Here is a 25,975-nt window from a genome sequence, read left to right as displayed (position 1 = left end):
GTGGATTGGCTCGTTCTACTATGGTTATGCCTATTGGCCACCATGTTTTGCTAACAGACATTCCAGTTGGACTATGTATACCACGCAACATTTTTGAGGTGATAAAGTGCCAGTAGTTCTAAAATGCCATGTATACATAGGAGCTTTCCAACATGTGTACACATGGCACATGCATGTCCACGGAATGTCCTCAAATTCTCACGCTGAATTTTGATGAAAATCAAAGGTAAATTCATTGGACTCGCTAACCTCCCACTAGACGCACCGTAGCGAAAAGGACCGAAAGTTTTTTTTAGTGGGAGAACTTAAATAAACACGAATAAGCCAACTCCACATTCTCAACAAGTACCTACAAAAATTGAACTATACAAAAGAAACTCAAACTAAGATATTAACCCGGCCTTTGACCGTCCCAGCAAAAAAAACTTGGCCTTTGACCTGAGTTTGTAGCATACTATGGCAGTGTTTGATTGTTTGAAGGTCATAAAAATGCTTGTTATGATCTTACAAATGTCGAAAATGTGTCTTGAAGCCCAAGCTCCATGGAGCCATTTAGAAAAAGTAATAGAATAAAGTTTTTGTCTTTTTTTGTAGCTCACATGTTACAATATCTCCCAATAAAATTTTATACATTGGTAGAATACTTCTATACATACATGTGACAACTTTTCTGAATGTTTTGAAAAAAAATATAATTCTAAAAACTTAGGTTTCCATGTAGCCCGAGCTCCAATGTTTTCACTTGTATTCTCTATGTACCCTTCCTTTTCTTGCAAACTTTTTGTATGTACCATTCTTGTCTTCCTTGAATCAACATACCCTAAATTTTAAAAAGAATCAGCGAAATGATTCCTTGGCAAGCATTATATTTTATATCGGTTGAATGGGTAAGCCTTCACTGAATAAAACATATAGATAAACTATATTTCAAATTGAATGCATTAACAGTAACACGAACTGTCTTGTGCACGCAGTCCCCCCATCGAGATCGAGACAGCTTGTGGCACTAAATATGATCAAGACGCAGGACAGAGACAAATCTCGTCATGCTGAAAGTGTAAGAAGAATCAGCCAAATGATTCTTCGGAAAATGTTCTATTTATTTTTTATCGGTTCGATGGGTAAGGCTTCACCTTCACTAAAAAGACAAAATAGATAACAATTTTGCTAAGTCTTAGTCGGCCGAGACTTCATTATGTCTCAGTCGATACTATATTCCTTTGATCTTGCATGGAGATTCGTATATTTTTTTCTTTTCAGTTTTTTTTCTAATATACTATTCACTTGACTAAAACTTTGGTTAAATCTCAGTCGACTGAGACCTAACCATACCCAATAGATAAACTTTGTTTCAGACTGAATGGATTAGCATAAACACGGCAATAAAGATCGTCGCTAAAATAAAATAAAAATCAAAGTAGCTTGTTTGCAGCTGGATCTCTAATCAGCACGTTTCACCATTACTATGGCTCCGATCGAGGACCGTGAGGGAGCGAGCTGGCCGGTCAAACGCCCGAGAAAGGAGGAGTCAAACGCCGTCGTCGCATCAAAAAGCTCTTCGATGTCGTCTAGAGCTCTTAAAACCATGGCGTGCATGCGCTTTCGCCGCGCCCCAGATTAATCCGCCCACAATTCCCTGCACGGTGTCGTCCTCTCCTCGCGACCGATCTCGGGGAAAACCATGCCCGCCGACCCGTCAGCTGTCACACACACAGGCAAGCAATGCAGCTGGAATGATGACCGGGCAGCCGCCGCACGCGCGCGCGCCCCGGGCCGGGGGCGGCCGCGACAGGAGGCACAATCACGCTCCGGCCTCTCCGTCCGGCCAGCCGGCCACAGAGGCAGGCTAGCTAGCCACTCGTGTGCATGCACCGTGCTTGAACTTTAATGGCCGGCATGGCGCGCGTAGCACGAAGCTCGTGCTCCGTGATGGGTAGATCGCCTTTACCGGACACGGGCGATGGCGGTGTCCGGGCAGGGCCCGGCACCGGGCGATCTGTGGCAGCCGCTGCGGGTTCGTGAAACATAGGCGCGCCGGCACATGCACGGCCGGACGAATGTTTTTACTGTTGCGTGCAGCGCACATGTAGTACAGACCACAGTCTAGCCAGTAATTTAAGCTACTCATCTCACTAGCTGGGGATCGATACAGGGCAGGGGCTTTGCATCTTCACTATCTTCACTAGTACTCCCATTTCTGCGACAAAAAATTTGGAACGGAGGGAGTACTTCTTTACGGGCGGGGGGGAGTTTTAGCGGGACATTCATGCATGCATATGCATGCACGTGCCCACTTGCGGGATACCTGTCCCCTGCCCCGTCGTCGGATCTCCTGTGCTGTGCGTGCCGGTGGCGGCTTGACTGGCTGGCTCCATCGCCGGCTACCGTTACCGTGCTTGGTTGGTTCAGCTTGATTTCCCATGGGCGGCTTCCTGTTCCAGCAGCCCTTGTGTGAACTTAACTAGATTGTACTTCTCTTCTGCATAGAAAAATCTGGGATTACAAGTGCTGGTAGACATAACGTGTTGAATAGTTCAAGATGCTCGCCTGTGTGGGAAATTCGGGGATGATAATGATCTGTGTACTGTATATATGCAAGTTGTGGCGGCGTTGTCATCTTGTTTAGTCATGGTGCATGTGAGTGATGCAAAGGTTCGACATTGCATCCTAGGTCTCCTAAATTTGCATGTCAATTTCGTAAGGATGCTGCATATTTAGTTGCTGCGTTGGAGACGGCCGGTCACGCCTGAGCTGATTTGTTTAGGGGTGACCACGGAGGCAGCCACGCAGGAGACCGGGGCGTTGACGTGGCGGGCCGCCGGTCGGGTCCCACGGCGACAGCGGTGCCAGGGTTCGTTGCCGGACCGCACCCAACCCGACCGCCGCCCGCCAGGGTCCGCAGCCCCTGTCCCCGCCCCGGATCCTCTCTGCGCGCAACCGCCGGATGACCCATACCACGCCGCCTCCTCGCTGGCCGGCACCACCCTGCTCCCCTTCCCCTCCTCCTACCCGCCACAGAGGATCGGGTAGCGCACGTATCGTACCAACGGCCGGTGTATATATACGGCAGCACCGGCCAGCCAAAGCTTTGCCATTCACGACCCACGCCTTCCATTCCCAGTCTCCCAAACTTCCAGCCTCTGAACCCACCGACTGATCGTACAGTACATTAATTTGAGAGTGATGGGTAGCTATGGTGGAGACGATGGCGGCGTGGAGCTGACCGAGCTGACGCTGGCGCCGCCGGGCGAGAGGGCGCGGAGGGCGAGGCGGGCGAGGAAGGGCGTCGAGGCGGCGGCGTTCGTGAAGGTGAGCATGGACGGGACGCCGTACCTGCGCAAGGTGGACGTGGCGGCCTACGGCGACTACCTCGAGCTCCTCCAGGAGCTCAACGCCATGTTCTACTGCTGCTCCATCGGTAAGCAACCAAAGCTTCAGCATATCGATCGATCCACCATCTTTTGGCCATGTTAAGGTTTGTGCACTGACGCGCGCGCATGCATGTATATGCAGGCCTGATGGACGGGTACGGCCAGTGGGAGCACGCCGTGGTGTACGAGGACGGCGACGGCGACTGGATGCTCGTCGGCGACGTGCCCTGGGAGTAAGCACCACCGCACCAATTGTTGGATCGCGTCGTCGCACTATGCAATAATGCAAATGTTCTGATCTCGAACTGTTGTGTGAATCTGCAGGATGTTCGTGTGTTCGTGCAGGCGGATGAGAGTGATGCGAGCGTGCGAGGCGAGAGGGCTGAGCGCCAACGCGTGACGGACCTATTTGGTGCCGCAGGTGAGAATTCGCCAAAAGTCTCACAGGCTAACAGAATTGCAGGGTCTTCATTAAAAAAATGAATTACAGAAATATGTTTGATTTTTTTTAAGAAAACGAACGATATGTGGTTGAAGTTTGACCTGATATACTAAACTGATAGGAGTAGCTTATACTAATAAAATGTTTATCCCGTTTCAGATCGTCGGTGCGTGTAGATATGATCTGAACCTTGCATGTCGCTCCAGTGGGTGTGACAGCGATGAGGAACCAAGGAAGCAAGGAAGACGATGGCGCGATTCTGACGAGGCCATGCAGATACGATCCCGTACCTCTAATCCAAGATCGACCGGCGTGCCATCAGTTGGGAATAAAATGTTGGTTGACTTGGATAAAAATATAGTTTGGCCGATATGAGCCTCATCTTGTTTGCTTCTCGCATGAGGCTGACGATACGGTTGACTTGGCAAGATCCCAATATTCTAGTACTGCTAGTGTAGTTCCATCCCTCGTCGATCCTTGGGTTCCATCTAGTTAATTTCGTCGGCTGTTTGTCACATGTACATGGATCACCTCGCAAAAAAAAAAATGTACATGGATCAAGAGTTTGTGCACCTCCCAAATTTTGATGAAATGTGCTTAATTCGCCTTAAATTTGGAACATATTTTTTTGCTCGGACCTCCAACTTGGAAGAATCTTGAATTGAGCGGGCAACTCTGTTTGTTGGGTTCATTGTTGTGCATGGCATGAAGAATCATGTCAGATAGTACTAGGTAGCTGGCCGGATTGTTTTTGCATAAATAACTTCTGACATAATCATAATCAATCATGTCCATATAGAGAATATTAGAGGTAATAAAAATTATAATCAGGTTTGTGGACCATCACAAACACATAAGCGAATAAAAGGCGCCCCAACCAAGACATTGAAAGTAACAAGAAAGAGATCAGGGTCCCTCAAGGTCCAACGCACCTCCAAGACCCAAAAGGCATCGGAGGCGAGGCAGACCGGCGGCAGCGCCAACGGGGGAGGAGTAAACCTAACAACATGGCTCATAGGGATAGAGTGTCCGTGCATGCGTTTATAAAGGTGAGTGTATGTGTGAGCATTTGTCATTTGTATCATGTTCAAAAACCTAATGGCATGGAAGTCCTTCCTACTGGAATTTTATCTATTTATGGACCAGCCCAATAACAATTTCAGAAATTCTTAATAGATCCTAAAGGCCCACTTAGCCCATTCGTGCAAGGCAAGGGGCACTACTAAAGTTTAGTCCCACATTGCTAGTTTAGAGTGAGTTGGACCTCTTTATAAGGGAGGTTCTTTCCCCACATGTATGAGCATGAGAACAAGAGGGACATCCACACGCGCTCCTCCTCCGCCGCCCGCCTCGCCACACCTTGTCACGACGCGTCGCGGAAGTCCGTTCGCTTCATCTCCCTCTTTTGCTTCATCTCCCGTCGCTGTGGTCTCGCCTCCTTCTCTTGCGCCTATAAAAGGGAGGTCACTCCTCTCAGAGAGGTGCATCACAACTTCTTCCTCTCGCCACCGGTTCCAATCTGAGCTGCTGCTGTCTTCCTCATCCCGGCTTGCGGCGTGCACCGCGAGTCGGGACAGTAGGCCTCTGAAACCCCACCGCTTTGAATCCTGTACGGGAGAAGGGTGATAAGGTTTTTGGGGAGTGCTATGCCCGACTACTGACCGGTTCATCACGGCTTCCCATTTGACATTTCTCCATCGCGAGAGATTCTCTCCAGCCACAGGTTCCCCAGTGGTACGTCCGGGGTCGGTTCAATCAGTGCGCTATCAGTCCAGTACCATTAGCTCTCCAAGGGTCGCAATCCATTCTTTCCGGGCAAGCCAGTTCAGTTCCTTTCTGGTAGCAAGAGATCCCCTCGATCGGTCACTCCTCGTCGACCTTGTTATTATTAGATTTGTGCTTTTATCCAGGCTCGCCCTACGGGGTCCGGGCATCTTACCTTCCTCGAGGCCGATCTCAGAAGGCGCTAATGGCAATCCCTTTTCCTAAAATGAAATATGAGGGAAAGGCCATGGAATTCATGTATGACGAATTCTTTCCCGACGTCGACAATCTCTCCGATGACATGGCTGGCGAGGATGTCGACCCCAAGTCCAGTGCTTCTTCTGCTGCTGTTGTTCCATACGTGTTCTTGCTCTTTCTGTTAGAGGTCCCTCCACAGTTCCTTGTTCTAGTGTTTACCCTACATCTGTTAAGTTCTACTTCATATATGCAACTTGCTCTACTGTCTGCTCTAGACATGTTTGACTACAGTTCATATATGCAGATGCTATTTACCTTCTCTCTGTCAGATCACATGACTTTTCTTATCTCTGCTATATTAGTCATGCTTTATCTAGTATTTCTGTTAATAAAATCATTTGGTAAATTGCTCATATTTCTAACAATCCAAAAACCTTAGTATAGGCAATTCGCCCCGAGTGGTTTTGCTGCTTCCATGAGACCTCATATGTTTGAGGGTATCCACTATAAGATGTGGCGCGTGAGAGTCTTTCTATGGTTTCAAACCATGAGCTACTATGATGCCACTCTTGGCAAACCTGAAGGAGAATATGATGCTCAATAGGAACAAGCTTTTCAAAAAATGGATACCCTATTTAAGGCTGCTCTCTTGAGTGTTCTTGGTGAGAACATAGTTGATACTGATGCGTCAATTGATAATGGAAAAGATATGTGGGATGCACTCGAGGCCAAGTTTGGGGTCTCGGATGCTGGCACTGAGTTGTACATCATGGAGCAATTCTATGATTACAGGTTGACTGAAGAGCGCTCCGTGGTTGAGCAAGCTCATGAGATACAGTCATTTGCTAGAGAACTTGAGCACTTCAATTATTTTCTACCGGACAAGTTTGTTGCCGGAGGTATCATCACTAAGCTTCCTCCTTCGTGGAGGAACTTTGCTACCTTACTGAAGCATAAGAGGCATGAGTTTTCCGTTCCGGATCTCATTGGTACTCTTGATGTGGAAGAAAAGGAGAGAGCAAAGGACAACCATGCTCGAGGTATTGAGGGAGGTTCTAGTGCCAATCTGGTACAGAAGAAAAACTTCCAGCCCCACAAGTTCAAGAACAAGGGCAAGTTTGATGGTAAAGAAAAGTTTGATCGGAAGAACAAGGCTGTGCAGCACACCAACTTCAAGAAGAAGAATGACAAGAAGAAATGTGTTTGTCATGTGTGCGGAGATCCTGACCATTGGGCTCCTGGTTGCCATAATCATTATGACAAGCGCCATCTTGGGAAAGGCGGCAAGACCTCTAATGTTGTCATTGGTGACACTGACATGAAGGAAGCTGGGTATGGTATATCTCCCACTATTCTTTCAGTATGTCATTCTCCTGATTGGTTGATTAACACGGGTGCTAATGTGCATGTTTGCGGTGATGTTTCCATGTTTTCGTCTTATCAGACCGCATGGACTTCCACCGTGCTAATGGGCAACAGTTCAAGTGCTTATGTTCGTGGTGTTGGCACGGTCGATCTGAAGTTTACTTCAGGGAAGATCGTGCGGCTGAAGAACGTACATTATGTCCCCTCCGTCAATAAAAATCTTGTCAGCAGATCTCTTCTGTGTAGAGATGGCTACAAGCTTGTCTTTGAGTCAAATAAATTTGTAATATCTAAGTATGGAAGTTTTGTTGGTAAAGGCTATGAGTCAGGAGGCCTGTTTCATTTATCATTGTCAGATGTTTGCAATAAAGTTGTTAATCATGTTTGCAATAATAGTGAATCTAATGTGTGGCATTCGCGTCTCTGTCATGTTAATTTTGGTTGCATGTCGCGACTAGCCAAGTTGAACTTAATCCCTAGTTTCATCACTGTCAAGGAATCTAAGTGTCAAGTTTATGTGCAAGCTAAGCAACCTCGTAAGTCTCACACGACTGCGAAAACGAGAAATCTTGCACCACTAGAGCTCATACATTCAGATCTATGTGAAATGAATGGTATTTTGACAAAAGGTGGAAAGAAATATTTCATGATATTGATTGATGACTCCACTAGATATTGCCATGTGTATCTTCTGAAATCTAAGGATGAGGCTTTGAACTATTTCAAGATCTATAAAGCTGAAGTGGAAAACCAACTTGATCGAAAGATCAAGAGGCTTAGGTCCGGTCGTGCTGGAGAGTATTACTCAAATGAATTTGATTCCTTTTGTGCGGGACATGGTATAATCCATGAGAGGACGCCTCCCTATTCACCTCAGTCAAATGGGGTGGCCGAAAGAAAGAATCGTACTCTAACTGATTTGGTTAACGCCATGTTAGACACATCGGGTCTCTCCAAGGTATGGTGAGGGGAGGCAATATTGACGGCATGTCATGTCCTAAACCGAGTTCCCACAAAGAACAAAGAGATAACTCCATTCGAGGGAACGGGAGAAGAAAAGGTTAAAGCTCTCTTATCTACGAACCTGGGGTTGTTTGGAGAAAGTCAATGTGCCAACTCTGAAGAAGCGCAAGGTGGGACCAAAAACTGTGGATTGTGTTTTCCTGGGATATGATTTTCATAGCATTGGTTATAGATTCTCGGTTGTAAAATCTGAGGTACCTGACATGCATGTTGGTACGATCATGGAGTCGAATGATGCGACTTTCTTTGAAGATATCTTTCCCATGAAGGATATGGCTACCTCATCTAATCAGGAGATGCCTAGTTCATCGAATCAGGAACCGGTTACAATTACTGAACCAGCTATTTCGATGGAACACTTTGAAAATTCTGTGGAGGAGAACAATGAAATTCCTACTAGAAGCAAGAGATAGAGGACTACAAAGTCTTTTGGTGATGATTTTCTTGTGTATCTCATAGACGACACTCCTAGTTCTATTTCAGAGGCCTATGCATCTGAAGATGCTGACTAATGGAAGGAAGCAGTCCGTAGTGAGATGGATTCCATCTGGGCAAATGAAACTTGGGAGATAACTGATTGTCCTTATGGGTGCAAACCTATAGGGTGCAAATGGGTATTCAAGAAGAAGCTTAGGCCTGATGGTACTATCGAGGAGTACAAGGAACAGCTCGTGGCTAAGGGTTATACCCAAAAGGAAGGTGAAGATTTCTTTGATACTTACTCACCTGTGGCTCGACTGACCACTATTCGAGTATACTACTTTCACTAGCTGCCTCATATGGTCTTCTCGTTCATCAAATGGATGTTAACACTGCTGATGAACCACAAGTATAGGGGATCAATTGTAGCTCTTTTCGATAAGTAAGAGTGTCGAACCCAACGAGGAGCAGAAGGAAATGACAAGTGGTTTTCAGCAAGGTAATGTCTGCAAGTGCTGAAATTGTAAGTAAAGTAGTAGTTTGATAGCAAGATAATTTGTAACAAGTAAGTAACGATAATAGTAGCAAAAGTGCAGCAAGGTAGACCAATCCTTTTGAGGCAAAGGACAGGCCAAAACGGTTTCTTATGATAAGCAAAGCGTTCTTGAGGATACACGGGATTTTCATCTAGTCACTTTCACCATGTTGGTTTGATTCGTGTTCGCTACTTTGATAATTTGATATGTGGGTGGACCGGTGCTTAGGTGTTTTTCTTACTTGAACAAACCTCCTACTTATGGTTAACCCTCCCGCAAGCATCCGCAACTATGGGAAAAGTATTAAGAAAAAAATTCTAACCGTAGCATTAAACTTTTGGATCCAATCGGTCCCTTACGGAATAGCGCATAAACTGGGGTTTAACCTTTTGTCACTCTCGCAAACCATAATCTAATTGCTACTCCACAATGCATTCCCTTAGGCCCAAATATGGTGAAGTGTCGTGTAGTCGACGTTCACATGACACCACTAAGGGAATCACAACATACATACTATCAAAATATCGAACACATATCAAGTTCACATGATTACTTGCAACATGATTTCTCCCGTGACCTCAAGAACAAAAGTAACTACTCACAAATGATAATCAGGCTCAAGATCAGAGGGGTATTAAATAGCATATTGGATCTGAACATATAATCTTCCACCAAATAAACCATATAGTAATCAACTACAAGATGTAATCAACACTACTAGTCGCCCACAAGCACCAATCTATAGTTCCGGTAACAAGATTGAACACAAGAGATGAACTAGGGTTTGAGATGAGAAGGTGTTGTTGAAGATGTTGATGGAGATTGCCCTCCCCAAGATGGGGGAGCTGTTGGGGATGATGATGACGATGATGATGATGATGATGACGATGATTTCTCCCTTTGGGAGGGAAGTTCCCCGGCGGAATCGCTCCGCCGGAGGGAAAAAGTGCTCCTGCCCAAGTTCCACCTCAAGACGGCGGTGCTCCACCCCGAAAGTCCTCTCCTTATTTTTTCTAGGTCAAAATAACTTATATACCAGAAGGTGGGTACCAGAGGTAGCCTGGGTGAGCACAATCCACCAGGGCGTGCCTGGGCTCCCTGGCGCGCCCAGGTGGGTTGTGCCCACCCGGTGGGCCTCCTCTAGTACTTATTTGCTCCAATATTCATCATATATTCCATAAAAATTCTCCGTGAAGTTTTAGCCTGTTTGGAGTTGTGCAGAATAGGTAGCCTGATGTGGCTTTTCCAGGTTCGGATTTCCAGCTGCCGGAATTCTCCCTCTTTGTGTATACCTTGCATATTATGAGAGAAAAGGCATTAGAATTACTCCAAAAAGCATTATTGTGGACAAAAACATCATAAATAACAGTAGGAAAACATGATGCAAAATGGACGTATCAACTCCCCCAAGCTTAGACCTTGATGACCCACAAGTGTAGGGGATCTATCATAGCCTTTTCGATAAGTAAGAGTGTCGAACCCAACGAGGAGCAGGAGGAAATGATAAGCGGTTTTCAGCAAGGTATTCTCTGCAAGCACTGAAACTATCGGTAACAGATAGTTTTGTGATAAGGTAATTTGTAACAGGTAACAAGTAAATAAAGTAAATAAGGTGCAGCAAGATGGACCAATCCTTTTTGTAGCAAAGGACAAGCCTGGACAAACTCTTATATAAAGGAAAGCGCCCCCAAGGGCACATGGGAATTATCGTCAAGCTAGTTTTCATCACGTTCATATGATTCACGTTCGGTACTTTGATAATTTGATATGTGGGAGGACCAGTGCTTGGGTACTACCCTTCCTTGGACAAGCATCCCACTTATGATTAACCCCTATTGCAAGCATCCGCAACTACAAAAAAAGTATTAAGGTAAACCTAACCATAGCATGAAACATATGGATCCAAATCAGCCCCTTACGAAGCAACTCATAAACTAGGGTTTAAGATTCTGTCACTCTAGCAACCCATCATCTACTTATTACTTCTCAATGCCTTTCTCTAGGCACAAACAATGGTGAAGTGTCATGTAGTCGACATTCATATGACACCACTAGAGGAAAGACAACATACATCTCATCAAAATATCGAACGAATACCAAATTCACATGACTACTTATAGCAAGACTTCTCCCATGTCCTCAAGAACAAACGTAACTACTCACAAATCATATTCATGTTCATAATCAAAGGGGTATTAATATGCATAAAGGATCTGAACATAGAATCTTCCACCAGATAAACCAACTAGCATCAACTACAAGGAGTAATGAACACTACTAACAACCCACAGGTACCAATCTGAGGCTTTGGGACAAAGATTGGATACAAGAGATGTACTAGGGGTTTGAGATGAGATGGTGCTAGTGAAGATGTTGATGGAGATTGACCCCCTCCCACTGAGAGGATCGATGGTGATGACGATGGTGATGATTTCCCCCTCCTAGAGGGAAGTTTCCCTGGCAGAACAGCTCTGTCGGAGCCCTAGATTGGTTTCGCCAATGTTCCTCCTCGTGGCGGCGGAGTTTCGTCCTGTGAGCTAGCTTATGATTTTTTCCTCAACGAAAGACCTCATATAGCAAAAGATGGGTATCAGAGGGCTGCCAGGGGGCCCACGAGGCAGGGGGCGCGCCCAGGGGGTAGGGCGCCCCCCACCCTCGTGGATGGTGGGTGCCCCCCCTCTGGTACTTCCTTCTCCCAATATTTTTTATATATTCTGAAACGTGCTCCTGTGAAGTTTCATGACTTTTGGAGTTGTGCAGAATATGTCTCTAATATTTGCTCCTTTTCCACCCTAGAATTCCAGCTGTCGGCATTCCCCCTCTTGATGTAAACCTTATAGAATAAGAGAGAATATGCATAAGTATTGTGACATAATGTGTAATAACAGCCCGTAATGCAATAAATATCGATATAAAAGCATGATGCAAAATGGACGTATCAACTCCCCCAAGCTTAGACCTCGCTTGTCCTCAAGCGAAAGCCAATATCGAGAAATATGTCCACATGTTTAGAGATAGAGGTGTCGATAAAATAAAATACGGACATGAGGGCATCATGATCATTCTTAGAACAACAACATACATATACATTTTCATATGATCTCTTATGCTAAAGTAACAATTCATTCACAGTTTCAAGTATGAATCATAAACTTCATTGAAAACTAACGAACTATAATCTCAGTCATTGAAGCAATTGCAATTTATTATAACATCAGAAAGGGTCAATATAAGAGCTTTTCAGCAAGTCCACGTACTCAACTATCATTTAGTCTTTCACAATTGCTAACACTCACACAATACTTATGGGTATGAAGTTTTAATCGGACACAGAGAAAGATAGGGGCTTATAGTTTTGCCTCCCAACCTTTTACCTCAAGGGTAATGTCAACAATAATAGTTCATGAAAATTCACATCCAATTAGCTATATATATCTGGATCTTTCCAACACATTGTGCTTGCCAAAGGATAAAATGTAAAAATGAAAGGTGAAGATCACCATGACTCTTATATGAAGTAATAGACAAGAATAAAAGATAGGCCCTTCACAGAGGGAAGCAGAGGTTATCATGTGCTTTTATGGTTGAATGCACAAAATTTTAATGTGAAAGAACGTCACTTTATATTGCCACTTGTGATATGGACCTTTATTATGCAGTCCATCGCTTTTATTTCTTCCACATCACAAGATCGTATAAAGCTTATTTTCTCCACACTAATAAATCATACATATTTAGAGAGCAATTTTTATTGCTTGCAACAATGACAACTTGCTTGAAAGTCCTACTCAATCCATAGGTAGATATGGTGGACTCTCATGGCAAAACTGGGTTTAAGGGTATTTGGAAGCACAAGTAGTATCTCTACTTGGTGCAAAGGATTTGGCTAGCATGAGAGGGAAAGTCAAGCTCAACATGTTGGATGATCCATGACAATATAATTTATTTTAGATGTAAGAAAACATAACCCATTACGTTGTCTTCCTTGTCCAACATCAACTTTTTAGCATGTCATATTTTAATGATTGCTCACAATCATAAAATATGTCCAAGATAGTATATTTATATGTGAAAACCTCTCTTTATTTATTACTTCCTATTAATTGCAACAATGACCAAAACTATGTTTGTCAACTCTCAACAATTTTTATTCATCATTCTTTTTATATATGAAGTCATTACTCTCCATAAGATCCATATGATCTCTTTAATTCTTTTTATTATTATCTTTTATTTTATTCCCTCAAGATCACAGCAAGATAATCAAGCCCTTGACTCAACACTAATCTTTATTATATAGCTCACGGACTCGATTACATAGAAGGGTCATAAAGCAAAACTCAAAACTAGATCATACTAAAACTTTATTATACTAGATCAAGATATTAACAAAAGGATCAAACTAAGAAAAACGGTAAAGATAAAAGTGTGATGGTGATACGATACCGGGGCACTCCCCCAAGCTTGGCAGTTTCCAAGGGGAGTGCCCATACCCGATACTCAGTTCTTCTTTGTTGGTGAAGAAGGTGTTTGTGATGATGGATAGTCGCACATCGAGCGTAGGAGATCCTCCAATTTGTGGATAATGCCCTTGAGTGCGATGATATGCTCCTTCAACAAAATATTTTCACTTGTGAGATACTTGTTTTGAATTCAAGCTAACTCAATCATCTTGAAAGCTTCAATCTCCGTTGGAGTAAAGAGATTGTGTTGAGGTTGAAGGATGTCTTCTACTACTGCTGGAACTTGATCCCCCACGGCCTTCTTGATCCCATCATCCTTGTTGATCTCTCCGGGCTCTTCTCTCTTCAGCTCTATCTTCATTAGCCAAGCATCGTTGCCCTCATTGCTGGAGGAGGAGGGAGACGACATGATGCGTGGCCTTGACAACACTGGCAGAAAACAGCTCGAAACAAAGACAGAAGATATTTGCGTGATACGGTGGTCAAAACCTTCGGGAATTATATAATGAATTTTTACCGACCAAAAGAAGTATCGTGCAAGAAAACAGAGTCCGGAGAGCACACGAGGTGCCCACGAGGCAAGGGGCGCGCCCTCCACCCTCGTGGACGCCTCGTGTCCTTCCCGGACTGCTTCTTATTTTCCTATTTTATTAAATATTCCAGAATAGAGAAAAATTGCTATTAGAACTGTTTTGGAGTCGTCTTACTTACCGTACCTCATACCTATTCCTTTCCGGAGTCTGAAACATTCTGGAAAGTGTCCCTTATGTATTCCTCTGGGGTTACAGTTTCAATAACATTAGTTTCAACATTTATGGGATTACCTGAGATATAATGTTTGATTCTTTGACCGTTCACCACCCTCGGATTTGTGCCTTCGAAGTTGTTGATTTTTATGGCACCGGAATGATAGACCTCCTCAATGACGTATGGACCTTCCCATTTAGAAAGGAGTTTTCCTGCAAAAAATCTTAAACGAGAGTTGTATAACAATACATAATCACCTACATTAAACTCATGTTTTTGGATCCTTTTGTCATGCCATCTTTTAACCTTTTCTTTAAACAGTTTGGCATTCTCATAGGCGCGGGTTCTCCATTCATCAAGTGAGCTAATGTCAAAAAGCCTCTTCTCACTGGCAAGTTTGAAATCATAATTGAGCTCTTTAATGGCCCAATATGCCTTATGTTCTAGTTCAAGAGGTAAGTGACATGCTTTTCCATAAACCATTTTATATGGAGACATACCCATAGGATTTTTATACGCAGTTCTATAAGCCCATAATGCATCATCAAGTTTCTTGGACCAATTCTTTCTAGATCTATTAACAGTCTTTTCCAAAATTAATTTAAGCTCTCTATTACTCAATTCTACTTGACCACTAGACTGTGGATGATATGGAGATGCAATTCTATGATTAACATCATACTTAGCAAGCATTTTACGAAAGGCACCATGAATAAAATGTGAACCACCATCAGTCATTAAATATCTAGGGACTCTGAAAGTGCAACTATCCCTGGGTGGTTTTGGTAATTCCTAACAACATATAGATCATTGAGCTAATGCTATTCCAAGATGAATATTTTAGGAAAGCTCAATGGTTGGCATGGCATGGATTAGAAAATGGACCCTTCAAAATGCTAAGGATAAAAGATTGGCTCAAGCTCAAAGCACAAGACTCTACATTTTCTATTTTAGTGATGCAAGATCACATTGAGTCTATAGGAAAAGCCAATACTATTAAGAAGGGATGAGGTGCTTGCTCAAAATGCTTAGTGATATGCTCCAAAACCCTCCACTACTTTCTCATATCCACATATGTCCCACACCAAATATCCAACTCGGCCCCACCGATTCTTTCTATCCGGCGCCACCGAGTTCAGTTGACATAGCCACTGCCAGAAACCCTAGTCTTTTCGGTCTCACCGAGATGGGATTGTAATCTCTCTGTTTCCCTTCGTAACGTTTTGGTCAAACCGAGATGAGCGATCGGTCCCACCGAGATTGCAATGCAAACACTCTGTTTCCTTTTCGTAACGTTTCGGTCCAACCAAGATGAGCGAATCGGTCCCACCGAGTTTGCCTGACCAACTCTCTGTTTGTCTATTACCAAAATCGGTCCCATCGAGTTTGTGTAATCGGTCTCACCGAGATTACGTTATGCCCTAACCCTAATGAAATCGGTCCCACCGAGTTGACATGTCGGTCCCACCGAAACACTTAACGGTCACATTATGAACCAAATCGGTCTGACCGAGTTCTCTGAATCGGTCCCACCGAGTTTGGTGATTTGTGTGTAACGGTTAGATTTTGTGTGGAGGCTATAAATACCCCTCCACCCACTCTTCATTCGTGGAGAGAGCCCTCAAAACATGCCTACACTTTCAATACATATTTTCTGAGAGAGAACCACCTACACTTGTGTTGAGGTCAAGATATTCCATTCCAACCACATAAATCTTGATCTCTAGCCTTCCCCAAGTTGCTTTCCACTCAAATATTCTTTCTACCAAATCCAATCCTATGAGAGAGAGAGAGTTGAGTGTTGGGGAGACTATCATTTGAAGCACAATAGCAAGGAGTTCATCATCAACACACCATTTGTTACTTCTTGGAGAATTGTGTCTCCTAGATTGGCTAGGTGTCACTTGGGAGCCTCCGACAAGATTGTGGGTTGAACCAAGGAGTTTGTAAGGGCAAGGAGATCGCCTACTTCGTGAAGATCTACCCTAGTGAGGCAAGTCCTTCGTGGGCGACGACCATGGTGGGATAGACAAGGTTGCTTCTTTGTGGACCCTTCGTCGGTGGAGCCCTCCATGGACTCGCGCAACCGTTACCCTTCGTGGGTTGAAGTCTCCATCAACGTGGATGTACGATAGCACCACCTATCGGAACCACGGATAAAAAATCTCCGTGTCAACATTGCATTTGCTCACTCAAACTCATCCCTTTACCTTCATATGCAATTGTTTTACATTCCGCTGCCATACTCTTAGAATTGCATGTGTAGGTTGATTGCTTGACTCGTTCTATGTTGCTAAAATCTGCCAAGAACTAAAATTGGGAAAAGGCTAGATTTTTATTTGGTCAAGTAGTCTAATCACCCCCCTCTAGACATACTTTCGATCCTACAAGTGGTATCAGAGATTTGGTCTCCATTTGCTTTGATTTCCATAGCTTTTGGTAGTCATAGCCTTGGTTTCACAACCTAGGAGAGTATGGCGTCTAGCGAGGGAAATTACCACCGTAGAGGTCCTTACTTTGATGGTACAAATTTTGCTAGTTGGAAGCATAAGATGAAAACGCATATTCTTGGACATAACCCTGCCGTTTGGGCTATTGTGTGTATTGGCTTGCAAGGTGAATTCTTTGATGGGAGAGAACCAAACCGTGAAGCTACCGTGGAAGAGTTGAAGATGCTACAATACAATGCTCAAGCTTGTGATATTCTCTTCAACGGATTGTGCCCCGAAGAATTCAACAAAATCAGCCGTCTTGAGAATGCAAAGGAAATTTGGGATACTTTGATTGATATGCATGAAGGTACCGACTCCATCAAGGAATCCAAATTGGATGTGCTTCAAAGTCAACTTGGAAAGTTCAAAATGAAGGATGGTGGAGGTGTCGCTGAAATGTATTCTATGCTTGCTCTCATCACAAATGAGATTGTCGGCTTAGGAAGTGAAGAGATGACCGACAAATTCATCATCAAGAAGATCCTAAGAGCCTTGGATGGAAAATATGATACCGTGTGCACATTGATCCAAATGATGCCCAATTACAAAGATCTCAAGCCAACGGAAGTCATTGGAAGAATTGTTGCTCATGAGATGTCACTCAAGGATAAGGAAGAGCTTCACAACAAGTCAAGTGGTGCTTACAAATCCTCATGTGATGCTCCCACATCATCAAGTGAGAAACAAACCTTCAATGAAGAATTGAGCCTAATGGTAAATAACTTCAACAAGTTCTACAAGAGTAGAAGCAAATAAAGAAGTTCCAAGTCAAGGTCCTACAATAACAAAAGATCTTCTAGTCGTGAGCGTAATTGCTACAATTGTGGAAGACCCGGACACTACTCCAATGAGTGTACAACTCCCTACAAAAGAAGAGAAGATTCTCCCAAAAGAAGAAGTAGAAGAGAAGAATCACCACCAAGAGAAAGGAGGAGTAGAGATGATCGTTATGAACGAAAACCCTCTCCGAGAAGCAAGGATTCGGAAAGGAAAGAAAAGTCATCAAGGAGCTACACAAAAATAAGACATCAAGCTCATGTTGGTGAATGGGTATCCGGCTCCGACTCCGACAATCACTCCGAAAGAAGTTATCACTCCGACTCCGAATATACTCAAGATGAAGGTGTTGCCGGTCTAGCACTTGTGTCAACCAACTCCTACGACATATTTGACTTACCAAATGAAGGAATTGGAAGGTGCTTCATGGCCAAAGGTCCAAAGGTAACACATCATGAGTATGTTGATTTCAATAGTGATGAAGATGATTTGCTAGGTGATGATGATTTACTTGTTGACAACTCTAGTGATGAAAACTATGATGAAACGTCAATTAATCATGCTAATCAAGATAAAATGAATGATGATGATAAGAAGGAGATTGAGCGTCTAACTAAAGAACTAAACACTCTTAAGTTAGCTCATGAAACTACCTTGGAAAATCATCGAGAACTTTTAAAGACTCATGATAAGCTACGCTTTGAAAAGCTCAACCTTGAGCAAGAGCATGAGTTCTTAAAGGCAATCAATGATGATCTTCGCAAGAAAAGTTCTTCTTACATTGCCAAGCGTTTACTCTTGTCTACTTACATGCCACAAGTTAAATCTAGCAACAAGAGCAAGAAAGATTCTTCATCTAGTAGTAACAACAATCATGCTAAATCCAATATTGTTGCTTCTAGTGGTTCTCTTGATTCCACTAATGATTCTCTTAGACAAGTTACACTTGAGCAAGAAAATAGCTTATTGAAGGGAATTATAGAGAAAGGTGTTTACAAGAGCCTTGCTGGGAGTAAGCAATTTGAGGAAATTGTACGCAAGCAAGGAAGACACCGGAAGAATCAAGGTGTTGGTTTTGAACAAAAGTTCAATGCTAGTGGAGTTGAATGGGAAGAAGATCAATACCCCAAGACGAAGTTTGTTCCACAACAAGAGAAGTATGATCCTACTTCTTTCAAAGGGACACAAGCTCAAGATGATCTTCCACCACAAGACCACAAGCAAAAAGTCAAGGACAAGCTTCAAGAGGAAATTGATGCATTTGAAGAAGCACCCAAGGCCTTGGTCAAGTGGGTTCCCAAAACCACTATATATACACTAGCAGGAGCCTAAGCTACAAGCCTGCTTGCTTAGGTTGCTCTCTTCACAAGCATAGAACGACGGGCCTGATCCCGCAGCTGGGGGAAGGGAACAATGTTCTGCGTAGACGCGGTCGACATCGGCGAGGGATAAAACCCACAGTCGGTGCGTCCCAATCGGGGGTCACCGCGGTATGGGCCGATGCCGCGTCCCAATCGCCCTTCTAGCTACAGCTCGACATCCCAGGTAGTCCATCTTCCTTTTGGAGCCGGCTTGCTCCACTGCCGTAGCTCCATCTCCATGTCGATCTTTCTCTACTTCTACCGGCTTCTACTTGTGATGATTTTATGTCTCATGAACTAGTGCCAGTACTATTATTCTAATCACACTTCTTCAATATCTTTGCCATCAGGGATGCTCAGGTCAATTTTAGTGGAACTGCACAAAAGCATCGTATGATCTGAGGGTGCCAGCCGTCTTTCCTTCGACAGGTTCTACCTGGCCAGGAAATTAAATCATGTTTAGGGTTTAGGGTTTAAGTCGTAGTGACCCCATCAGTAGTTTTTCTATCGTACACACTCTCACAACTTTTTTCTTTAGTTGTGAAGTAAATATTGGCTATGATCTGTGAATCATTGAGATGCATCATCATGCGTGTTAGTTTTCCTTTGTATTTGATGGAATGTTGTAACGGGGCAACCTTGGAATAGGAATGAAAATGGAGTGAAAAAGTTTCCGTTTTTCCGGAGAAAAAATGGAAACGGAGAGAAACCAACATTTCGTTTCGTTGGATCGCGCCATCGAGCAAAACCAACGTTTAAATCACGTCTGTTGTGTTCGTGTCTCACCCTCCTCCACGGCTCGACCCCACACGGTCGCTCGGCATGCCACTCACCGCAAACCGAGTAGTATACCATACCGTTTCGGGCGGGAAGCACGCGCGGGTGATGAAGAGGGTTCGGGTTGGTCAGGACCGGCCGTGGCAGCGGTTTGGACATGCGCAAACAAGAGATGTTGTATGTTAATATTGCTGCGTATATAATTAACAACATAAATAATGTGCCAGTTGGACAAATATGATTGGAGATGGAAATGGAATTTTACGTAAACACGGATATGCATGTCTATGTCTATGTGTGTGTGCGCGACGACTCTCGCGACCTAGAAGCGGGGGCGTGTTTTTGATCGAGTTTTCTTAAGGGAGGGTAGTGTACCACACGTGAAGGACAGGAAGTGCGACCAGGACGCGTGGGCGTGGATCGTTAGTTCATCGGAAGTAGTACTAGTTTTCTGCACTGTACATTAAATAAAGAGTTCCGTTTCGTACTAACACAATTTAAAACGATTGTTATGGAGATAATAAGAAAACCACTCCACTATATTTTAGTCCTATACACGAGAGTACTTTATGGACGCAGCTTCATTGACTTAGTGCACCTGCCTTTGGATTTACGACAGGTGGGCCTAAAATGTGGCTGGCTCACCTGTCATACAGCCAAAAGCAGGTGCACTGAAGGCACCGGAGCTCAGTTCGTACTATAGTAGTATATATATAAGCGGGAGCCTCAGCGCTTGTTCGCTAGGGTTTGCACTCTCCACACGCTCGCCGCACTACATATATGTTACACGCTGGTGGCTCAGCGTTCATTTGCTAGGGTTTGCTATATTCATAGTCTCTCACCCTCTCTTCACCAGATCTAAACAAGACTGTGTTGGCCTATTGTCTCTCTCTCCCCCCTCACAGCTGGTGTCGTGGAATTGTCACGGCAGATGTCCTCATGAAAGGACTTAGTCGTGGAGCCATCGCTACGGGTTAGCTTGAAGGGGTTAAACCATACAAGGGGACACGAGAGTTTATACTAGTTCGGCCCCTTCGATGAAGGTAAAAGCCTACGTCTAGTTGTGATTGGTATTGCTGGGGTTTCGAAGACCAGGGAGCGAATCCGCTTTGTCTGGCTTCGAGTTGTTGTTTTCTGTCCCTGAACCGCTGCCGGGTCACCCCTTTATATACTCAGGAGGACCCCGACCGGTCTACAGAGTCCCGAGGCTGGCTCATACAAGTGTCCGCCTCGGTTTCTTCTTTCTTATCTTACAATGCAAGTTTATACAATCATGGCGGTTTACTATCATGGGCCCTAAACCGCCTGCGGGCTCTGGGCCTCTAAGCTTCATCCGTAAAGCGCCATCTTCTGGGTTTCCTTGGGCTTCAGTATAACTGAAGGTGAACCGGCCCCTCCTGGGCGGTTTACCCTCAGTGGTTATATCCTCAACATTAGGCCCCAGATTGATTTGAACCTGTTCATGTCAGTCTTCAATCCTTGAATTTCTGGCAATTCTCGTAAACCACCATATTGTCTTCTCCCTGTGAACTTTGATGAATCGCCATGACGTCATCTTCTGTTACTGTAGTAAATCATTGTGACGTCATTCCTGTATAAAAAAGTTTTATAAAGATTCCCTTCTCTTTAATTAATTCCCAAAGATCGAGGCGACAGCTGCATCCTCTTTTGCCGCTTCCGATTCCTCGATTTTTGCACCTGCTATTTTGTCCCACTTCCTTATAAATAAGACTGGGGCGCCTTACATTTCCCCCCTTTCCAAACTGCATCGTCTTCCTCCTCGCGACCCGAAGACCTCAAGTATCACCGCCGCCGCCGTCGTTGATCTTCCAGTCCGCACCGACTCAGGCCGCTGCATCGACCTGACTCTGACCAAAAATCGACGGCGAACTTCCGCAGCTCGTCCACATCCGTGAGTTCTTCTCCTTCCCCTTCTTAGATCTGCATTGGAACTTTGTTGAGTTCGTCGGCGGTTATCGCCGCCCGATGCAAACCCTTGTCAGTTTTCACCTCCAATGCCCTGTTTAAATCGTAAAAACAACGTAGAGCTGCTGCGGCAATTGCTTGTGCTTATCTTGCATAAAAATAGATCTCATTTACATTGTTTGGAAGCCCTCTTTGAGTGTATGAACTTCTCTGCACTATTTTAGGTCTAATTTTTTTTCTTTCCAGAGCGACCGTTTGATCCAAAATAATAATTGCAACTTGTGAAACCTGTTTGTTCCACACTTAACAAATTTTCAGTTCAGGGTTCTGCCTCCAAAGGGCGGTTTATCCTTTAGTGTTGGTAATCCGTCGTATGTCATTAGCCCTCTCTTAAACCACCATCTAGACTTTGAGCAGACATGCCCGGTACACTTCATACATATACTCTGAATTGCCAGTTTAATATCTGACAACCACATACGAACCACCAATCGTAAACCGTCCATTTTCCTTTTACAGACTTTGTAAGATGACGAAGCAATTTGCTGCTTGCAACTGGGTTCCATCTCGGATCACAGAAACGCAAATCAATGAATATGTTACCACCGGCGCTTTAGCTTCAAAAAATGTCCTCCGTTGGCGAGTTCCTGGCCCTGAGTGCCCCCCTGAACCTCAAGATGGAGAAGTGATTGTATTCTTGCAACATTTAGCTCGAGGTTTCAGTCCTCCCGGATCAAAAAATTTCCGGGATGTTCTTGCCAGGCTCCAACTTCATCCTCAAGATATTGGACCAAATTCTGTGTCCAACATATGCAATTTCCAAGTATTCTGCGAGGTTTATCTGCAAGAAGAACCAACCGTCGACCTCTTTCTAGATCTCTTTCACTTAAACCGCCGGTCGGAATTTTCTGATGGACCTAATACTGAACTTGGCGGTGTGTCGATTCAAAAGAGGAAAGAAGTTGACTTTCCCCACGCCAAACTTCACAGCCATCCAAAAGACTGGAACCACACCTGGTTCTACTATCAGAACACTGCCCCTGCTAAAGAGAATCCTTTACCGGGCTACCGTCCGCACCGGCTCAGCAATAATCACCCTTTACCTTAGAGATTGCCTGCCAAAGACCGACAAGCTTATGCATCTCAACTCACCAAACTCCAAGCTCTCCTTGCCAACGGTTTAACTGGTGTTGATCTCGTCCGTTGCTGGATTTCATGGTGCATTCTCCCTTTAAGCCGCCGGCCCGGATTGATGTTTGACTACACCGGCAACACCAATGATCCTCAACGGTTTAATTCAATAGAACTGACGGACGATGAAGTCAGTGAAAGTGTAAAGAAGATACTTGACAAACCGCTCGCCGTATGTACTCAAATTGGTCTACGTCCTTTTTACGCCTCCAACAAACCGCCAGTGGTAAATATTTAACCTTGTACTTTTCCTGATCCTTCTCCGCTTTGACACTGCTATAATAATCCTTTTGTGCAATCCCATAGGCCAGTAGCTCCTTTTGGAAAAAGAAAACTTAAGACAAAGTAGCTAAGGCTCCTCGTGGTAAGACCAAGGTCATCAAGAAAGCTGCCAAAAAGAAAACTGCTGAGTCTTCGGAACCACCAGAAGATGTCGATGACTCGGCTGAAGAGGCAAAGTTTGACTCCCTTGACTTCTATCCATATATTTTACTGATAATGATAATTCCCAGGATGATGCGGAGGCCATCCATGCAGATCATGTTGAGGTAATTTGTCTTTCTTCTGACTTAGAACTTGTGCCGGTTCAACGATTTCGCCGTGTAGTTTGGAAAGTGAAATGCTCTCACCCTGTTCCTCATTTGGATCAAAAACTTTCTTTGAAGACACAGCAAACCGAAGGGCATCGCACAGCCCGGCACAGTGGTCAATAGGTCACTTCTTCCGGTTTACCTCATACCCCAAACCGGAAACGTCGTCCAGAGGTTGCTTGTTCTCCTGAAAAACATTATCTTTTGAAAGGTTTCTTCCGATGCCCTCTCAATTCATCTGATTCAAATTATCAGGCATCTTCTAATTCGTCTGGCGGTTCATCAACCACCCAGCTGCCTCCACTGAAAACCGTCCCTGGGTAAGTGTGTAGTCTTCCCTTCTCTTTCATAACTCAGTTGACCATGCTAATCCCTGTTTTAATATTAGTGCTAAAGCTCGTTTGAGTAAGAAGGCCAAGACCAGTGCCCCTACCGGTGAAGTTGAACCGGAGAAAGCTCCTGAAAATCCTGATCAAAATCTTGATAATCTCATGGACGATTTTGTCCCGCCAGAGCCAACCATCAATGCTGATCCGCCGGAAGCTGATCCGGCCATATATGAGAATACCTCCAGTCCACATGCTACACCTGCAAGCCCGGTTGCTGATCCACTGAAGTCAAGTGCTAATCCACCCAGCCCAGCCAAAGACGATGATGTTATTGTTACTGGCACCGCTTATACTGCTCCGGGCGATCCAGTTATCTTGGCAAAACATACCGCCAAGGATGAGTTTATTTCAATGGGAAAGAAGAAGACGGAAACTGATATGTCAAAATATGCTAATCTTTCTGCCCAGGATCTTCATTCCGGATTCTTGAACCGGCTTTATACAAGCCGAGACAATGAGGCTGACTTGGTAAATCTGATGAAGGAACGTTATGAGGTAAACATTTTCCTCCTTATCTTTGTATTTTAACTGCCTTGTATCCTGTAGCCCCCAAGGGTCGGTTTAGCTTGTAAAAACAAACCGGGACTTTGAATTTCCAAACTGCACATTGTTGACTTTTAAGTAGTTTGAACAAATACACATTAGCCCCCAAGTGCCAGGATTGAAAGTTGTATGAATCCTTGGGACTTTGAATAAGCAGTAAGAAAGAAACAATCCGCATTAGCCCCCAAGTGCCAGGATTGAAACTTGTATGAATCCTTGGGACTTTGAATAAGCAGTAAGAAAGAAGCAATCCGCATTAGCCCCCAAGTGCCAAGTGTAGAACCAGTTGTATGCTTGGGACTTTTGATAAAATATTGATGTGCTCCTCTAATGTTGACAGGCTGACATAAACCATCAACGGACGCAGATTGCTGATCTTCAAGAGAGTATCAAATCTCATCAAGAAGAATCGTCCAAAGCCAAAGATGAACTTTGAGCCGCTTTAACTTCCATAGAACGATTGAAGGAAGAATTCAAGATGGAACGTGCCAATTGGGACACTGAGAAGGGCACATTGCTGAAACGGGCTGAAGATGCCGAATCTGCTCTTAAACCGGTGGCAGAAGAACTTTCTGGGTTGAAACGTCAAGTAAACGCCATGACCTCCGCAGTATTTGGTAAGTACTCCTGGCAAGGTATTTGAAACATCCATCTTGTAAGGTGCCGGTTGAAATATGAAATTCTTAAACCGTTGCAGGTAGCCGCATTACTCATCTGGGCTCAGATGTACGGATGAAGCTGAAAGCAGCATATACTCTTCTTGAACAATTATACACCGGCTCTCAACGGGTTATCTGCACAACATCCTATGACAATCCGGCCCCAACACTGATCAAGGACACTCTGGCAAGGTTATCCATGGTACCAGCACAGCTAGAAGAGGTGAAGCGATCTGCTGCCAGGGCCGGCGCTTTGTTGGCACTTACCCGAGCCAAAGCGTGGATAGCTGATTTGGATCCGGTCGACCTTGCCAAAGGCTTTCCAAGCACACAAGAAAATGGAGCAGATTTTGATGATGCAACCCTTAAAAGAGTGACAAGGGAAATGCGTCCTCTGGCGAGTCAGCTGGCAGAAGACGCTAACTTGACGGTTCACCGGTCTTATTATGATGCCAACAACAAATGGGTTAACCCTGTCATTCCGGAGGCGCAAAATCTTATTCCAGGAATCCGTAAGCACACTTATGCCCCTGACATTGATCCGTCAGAACTTATCAGTGAAGAAGCTATCTTTCAGGCCTTAACCCGGATTGACTGGACCACTACCAACTTCCAGCCGCTGGGTGGGGAGGAGGAGGCTGAGCCGACGTCAGATGATCCATCACCTTCGCATCAACATGGTAATGAGACTTAATCCGGCAATCAGAGTGATGCTCCATAAACCTTGTTCTGCTGCAAACACCATATTTTGGGCCTTCAAGCGCCTTGTAATAAGCTAGTGAAAATACTTTGATCCGTTGCCCTCGTGCAGCGGGATACACTTTGCATTGATTTGTCATGAGAATTTTGGTACTGCTTTATGTATTTTTACAATATTATGCAATCCCTGTGCCTGCATAAGGAAAATCTGTCCAGGCGTCTTACCACCAGACGGGTCAAAA

At 44.4% G+C, this 25,975-nt stretch overlaps 2 protein-coding genes across 2 annotated transcripts; both read left to right on the top strand.

Moving 5' to 3' along the window:
- Positions 1–2,715: 2,715 nt before the first annotated feature.
- LOC125556480 (auxin-responsive protein IAA26-like) lies at positions 2,716–4,383 on the top strand. Its single transcript, XM_048719208.2, has 4 exons — positions 2,716–3,418; positions 3,514–3,604; positions 3,696–3,792; positions 3,973–4,383. Exons 1-3 carry the CDS (start codon positions 3,184–3,186, stop codon positions 3,769–3,771), a joined length of 402 nt encoding a protein of 133 aa, XP_048575165.1. The 5' UTR covers positions 2,716–3,183; the 3' UTR covers positions 3,772–3,792; positions 3,973–4,383.
- An 18,531-nt stretch (positions 4,384–22,914) lies between these two features.
- Positions 22,915–25,728, top strand: LOC147972361 (uncharacterized). Its single transcript, XM_087524307.1, has 7 exons — positions 22,915–23,025; positions 23,366–23,401; positions 23,699–23,763; positions 23,832–24,327; positions 24,716–24,761; positions 24,831–24,992; positions 25,073–25,728. Exons 1-7 carry the CDS (start codon positions 22,915–22,917, stop codon positions 25,726–25,728), a joined length of 1,572 nt encoding a protein of 523 aa, XP_087380433.1.
- Positions 25,729–25,975: the final 247 nt, after the last annotated feature.

Source organism: Triticum urartu, chromosome 5A, assembly GCF_056163025.1.
Source record: "Triticum urartu cultivar PI428250 chromosome 5A, HENAU_Tu73, whole genome shotgun sequence".
Classification (NCBI taxonomy): Eukaryota; Viridiplantae; Streptophyta; class Magnoliopsida; order Poales; family Poaceae; genus Triticum; species Triticum urartu.
Note: the sequence above shows the minus strand (reverse complement) of the source record. Positions and strands in the feature narration are given on the sequence as shown.

What these genes read in the sequence shown, in the direction of transcription:
- LOC125556480 (XM_048719208.2), top strand. Translation starts at nt 3,184, where the DNA reads ATGGGTAGCTATGGTGGAGACGATGGCGGCGTGGAGCTGACCGAGCTG. An exon ending in GTTCTACTGCTGCTCCATCG is followed by an intron (nt 3,419 to 3,513) that starts GTAAGCAACCAA and finishes ATGTATATGCAG; the next exon opens with GCCTGATGGACGGGTACGGC. An exon ending in GTCGGCGACGTGCCCTGGGA is followed by an intron (nt 3,605 to 3,695) that starts GTAAGCACCACC and finishes GTGAATCTGCAG; the next exon opens with GATGTTCGTGTGTTCGTGCA.
- LOC147972361 (XM_087524307.1), top strand. Translation starts at nt 22,915, where the DNA reads ATGTTTGACTACACCGGCAACACCAATGATCCTCAACGGTTTAATTCA. An exon ending in TGATGAAGGAACGTTATGAG is followed by an intron (nt 24,328 to 24,715) that starts GTAAACATTTTC and finishes TAATGTTGACAG; the next exon opens with GCTGACATAAACCATCAACG. An exon ending in GATTGCTGATCTTCAAGAGA is followed by an intron (nt 24,762 to 24,830) that starts GTATCAAATCTC and finishes TAACTTCCATAG; the next exon opens with AACGATTGAAGGAAGAATTC.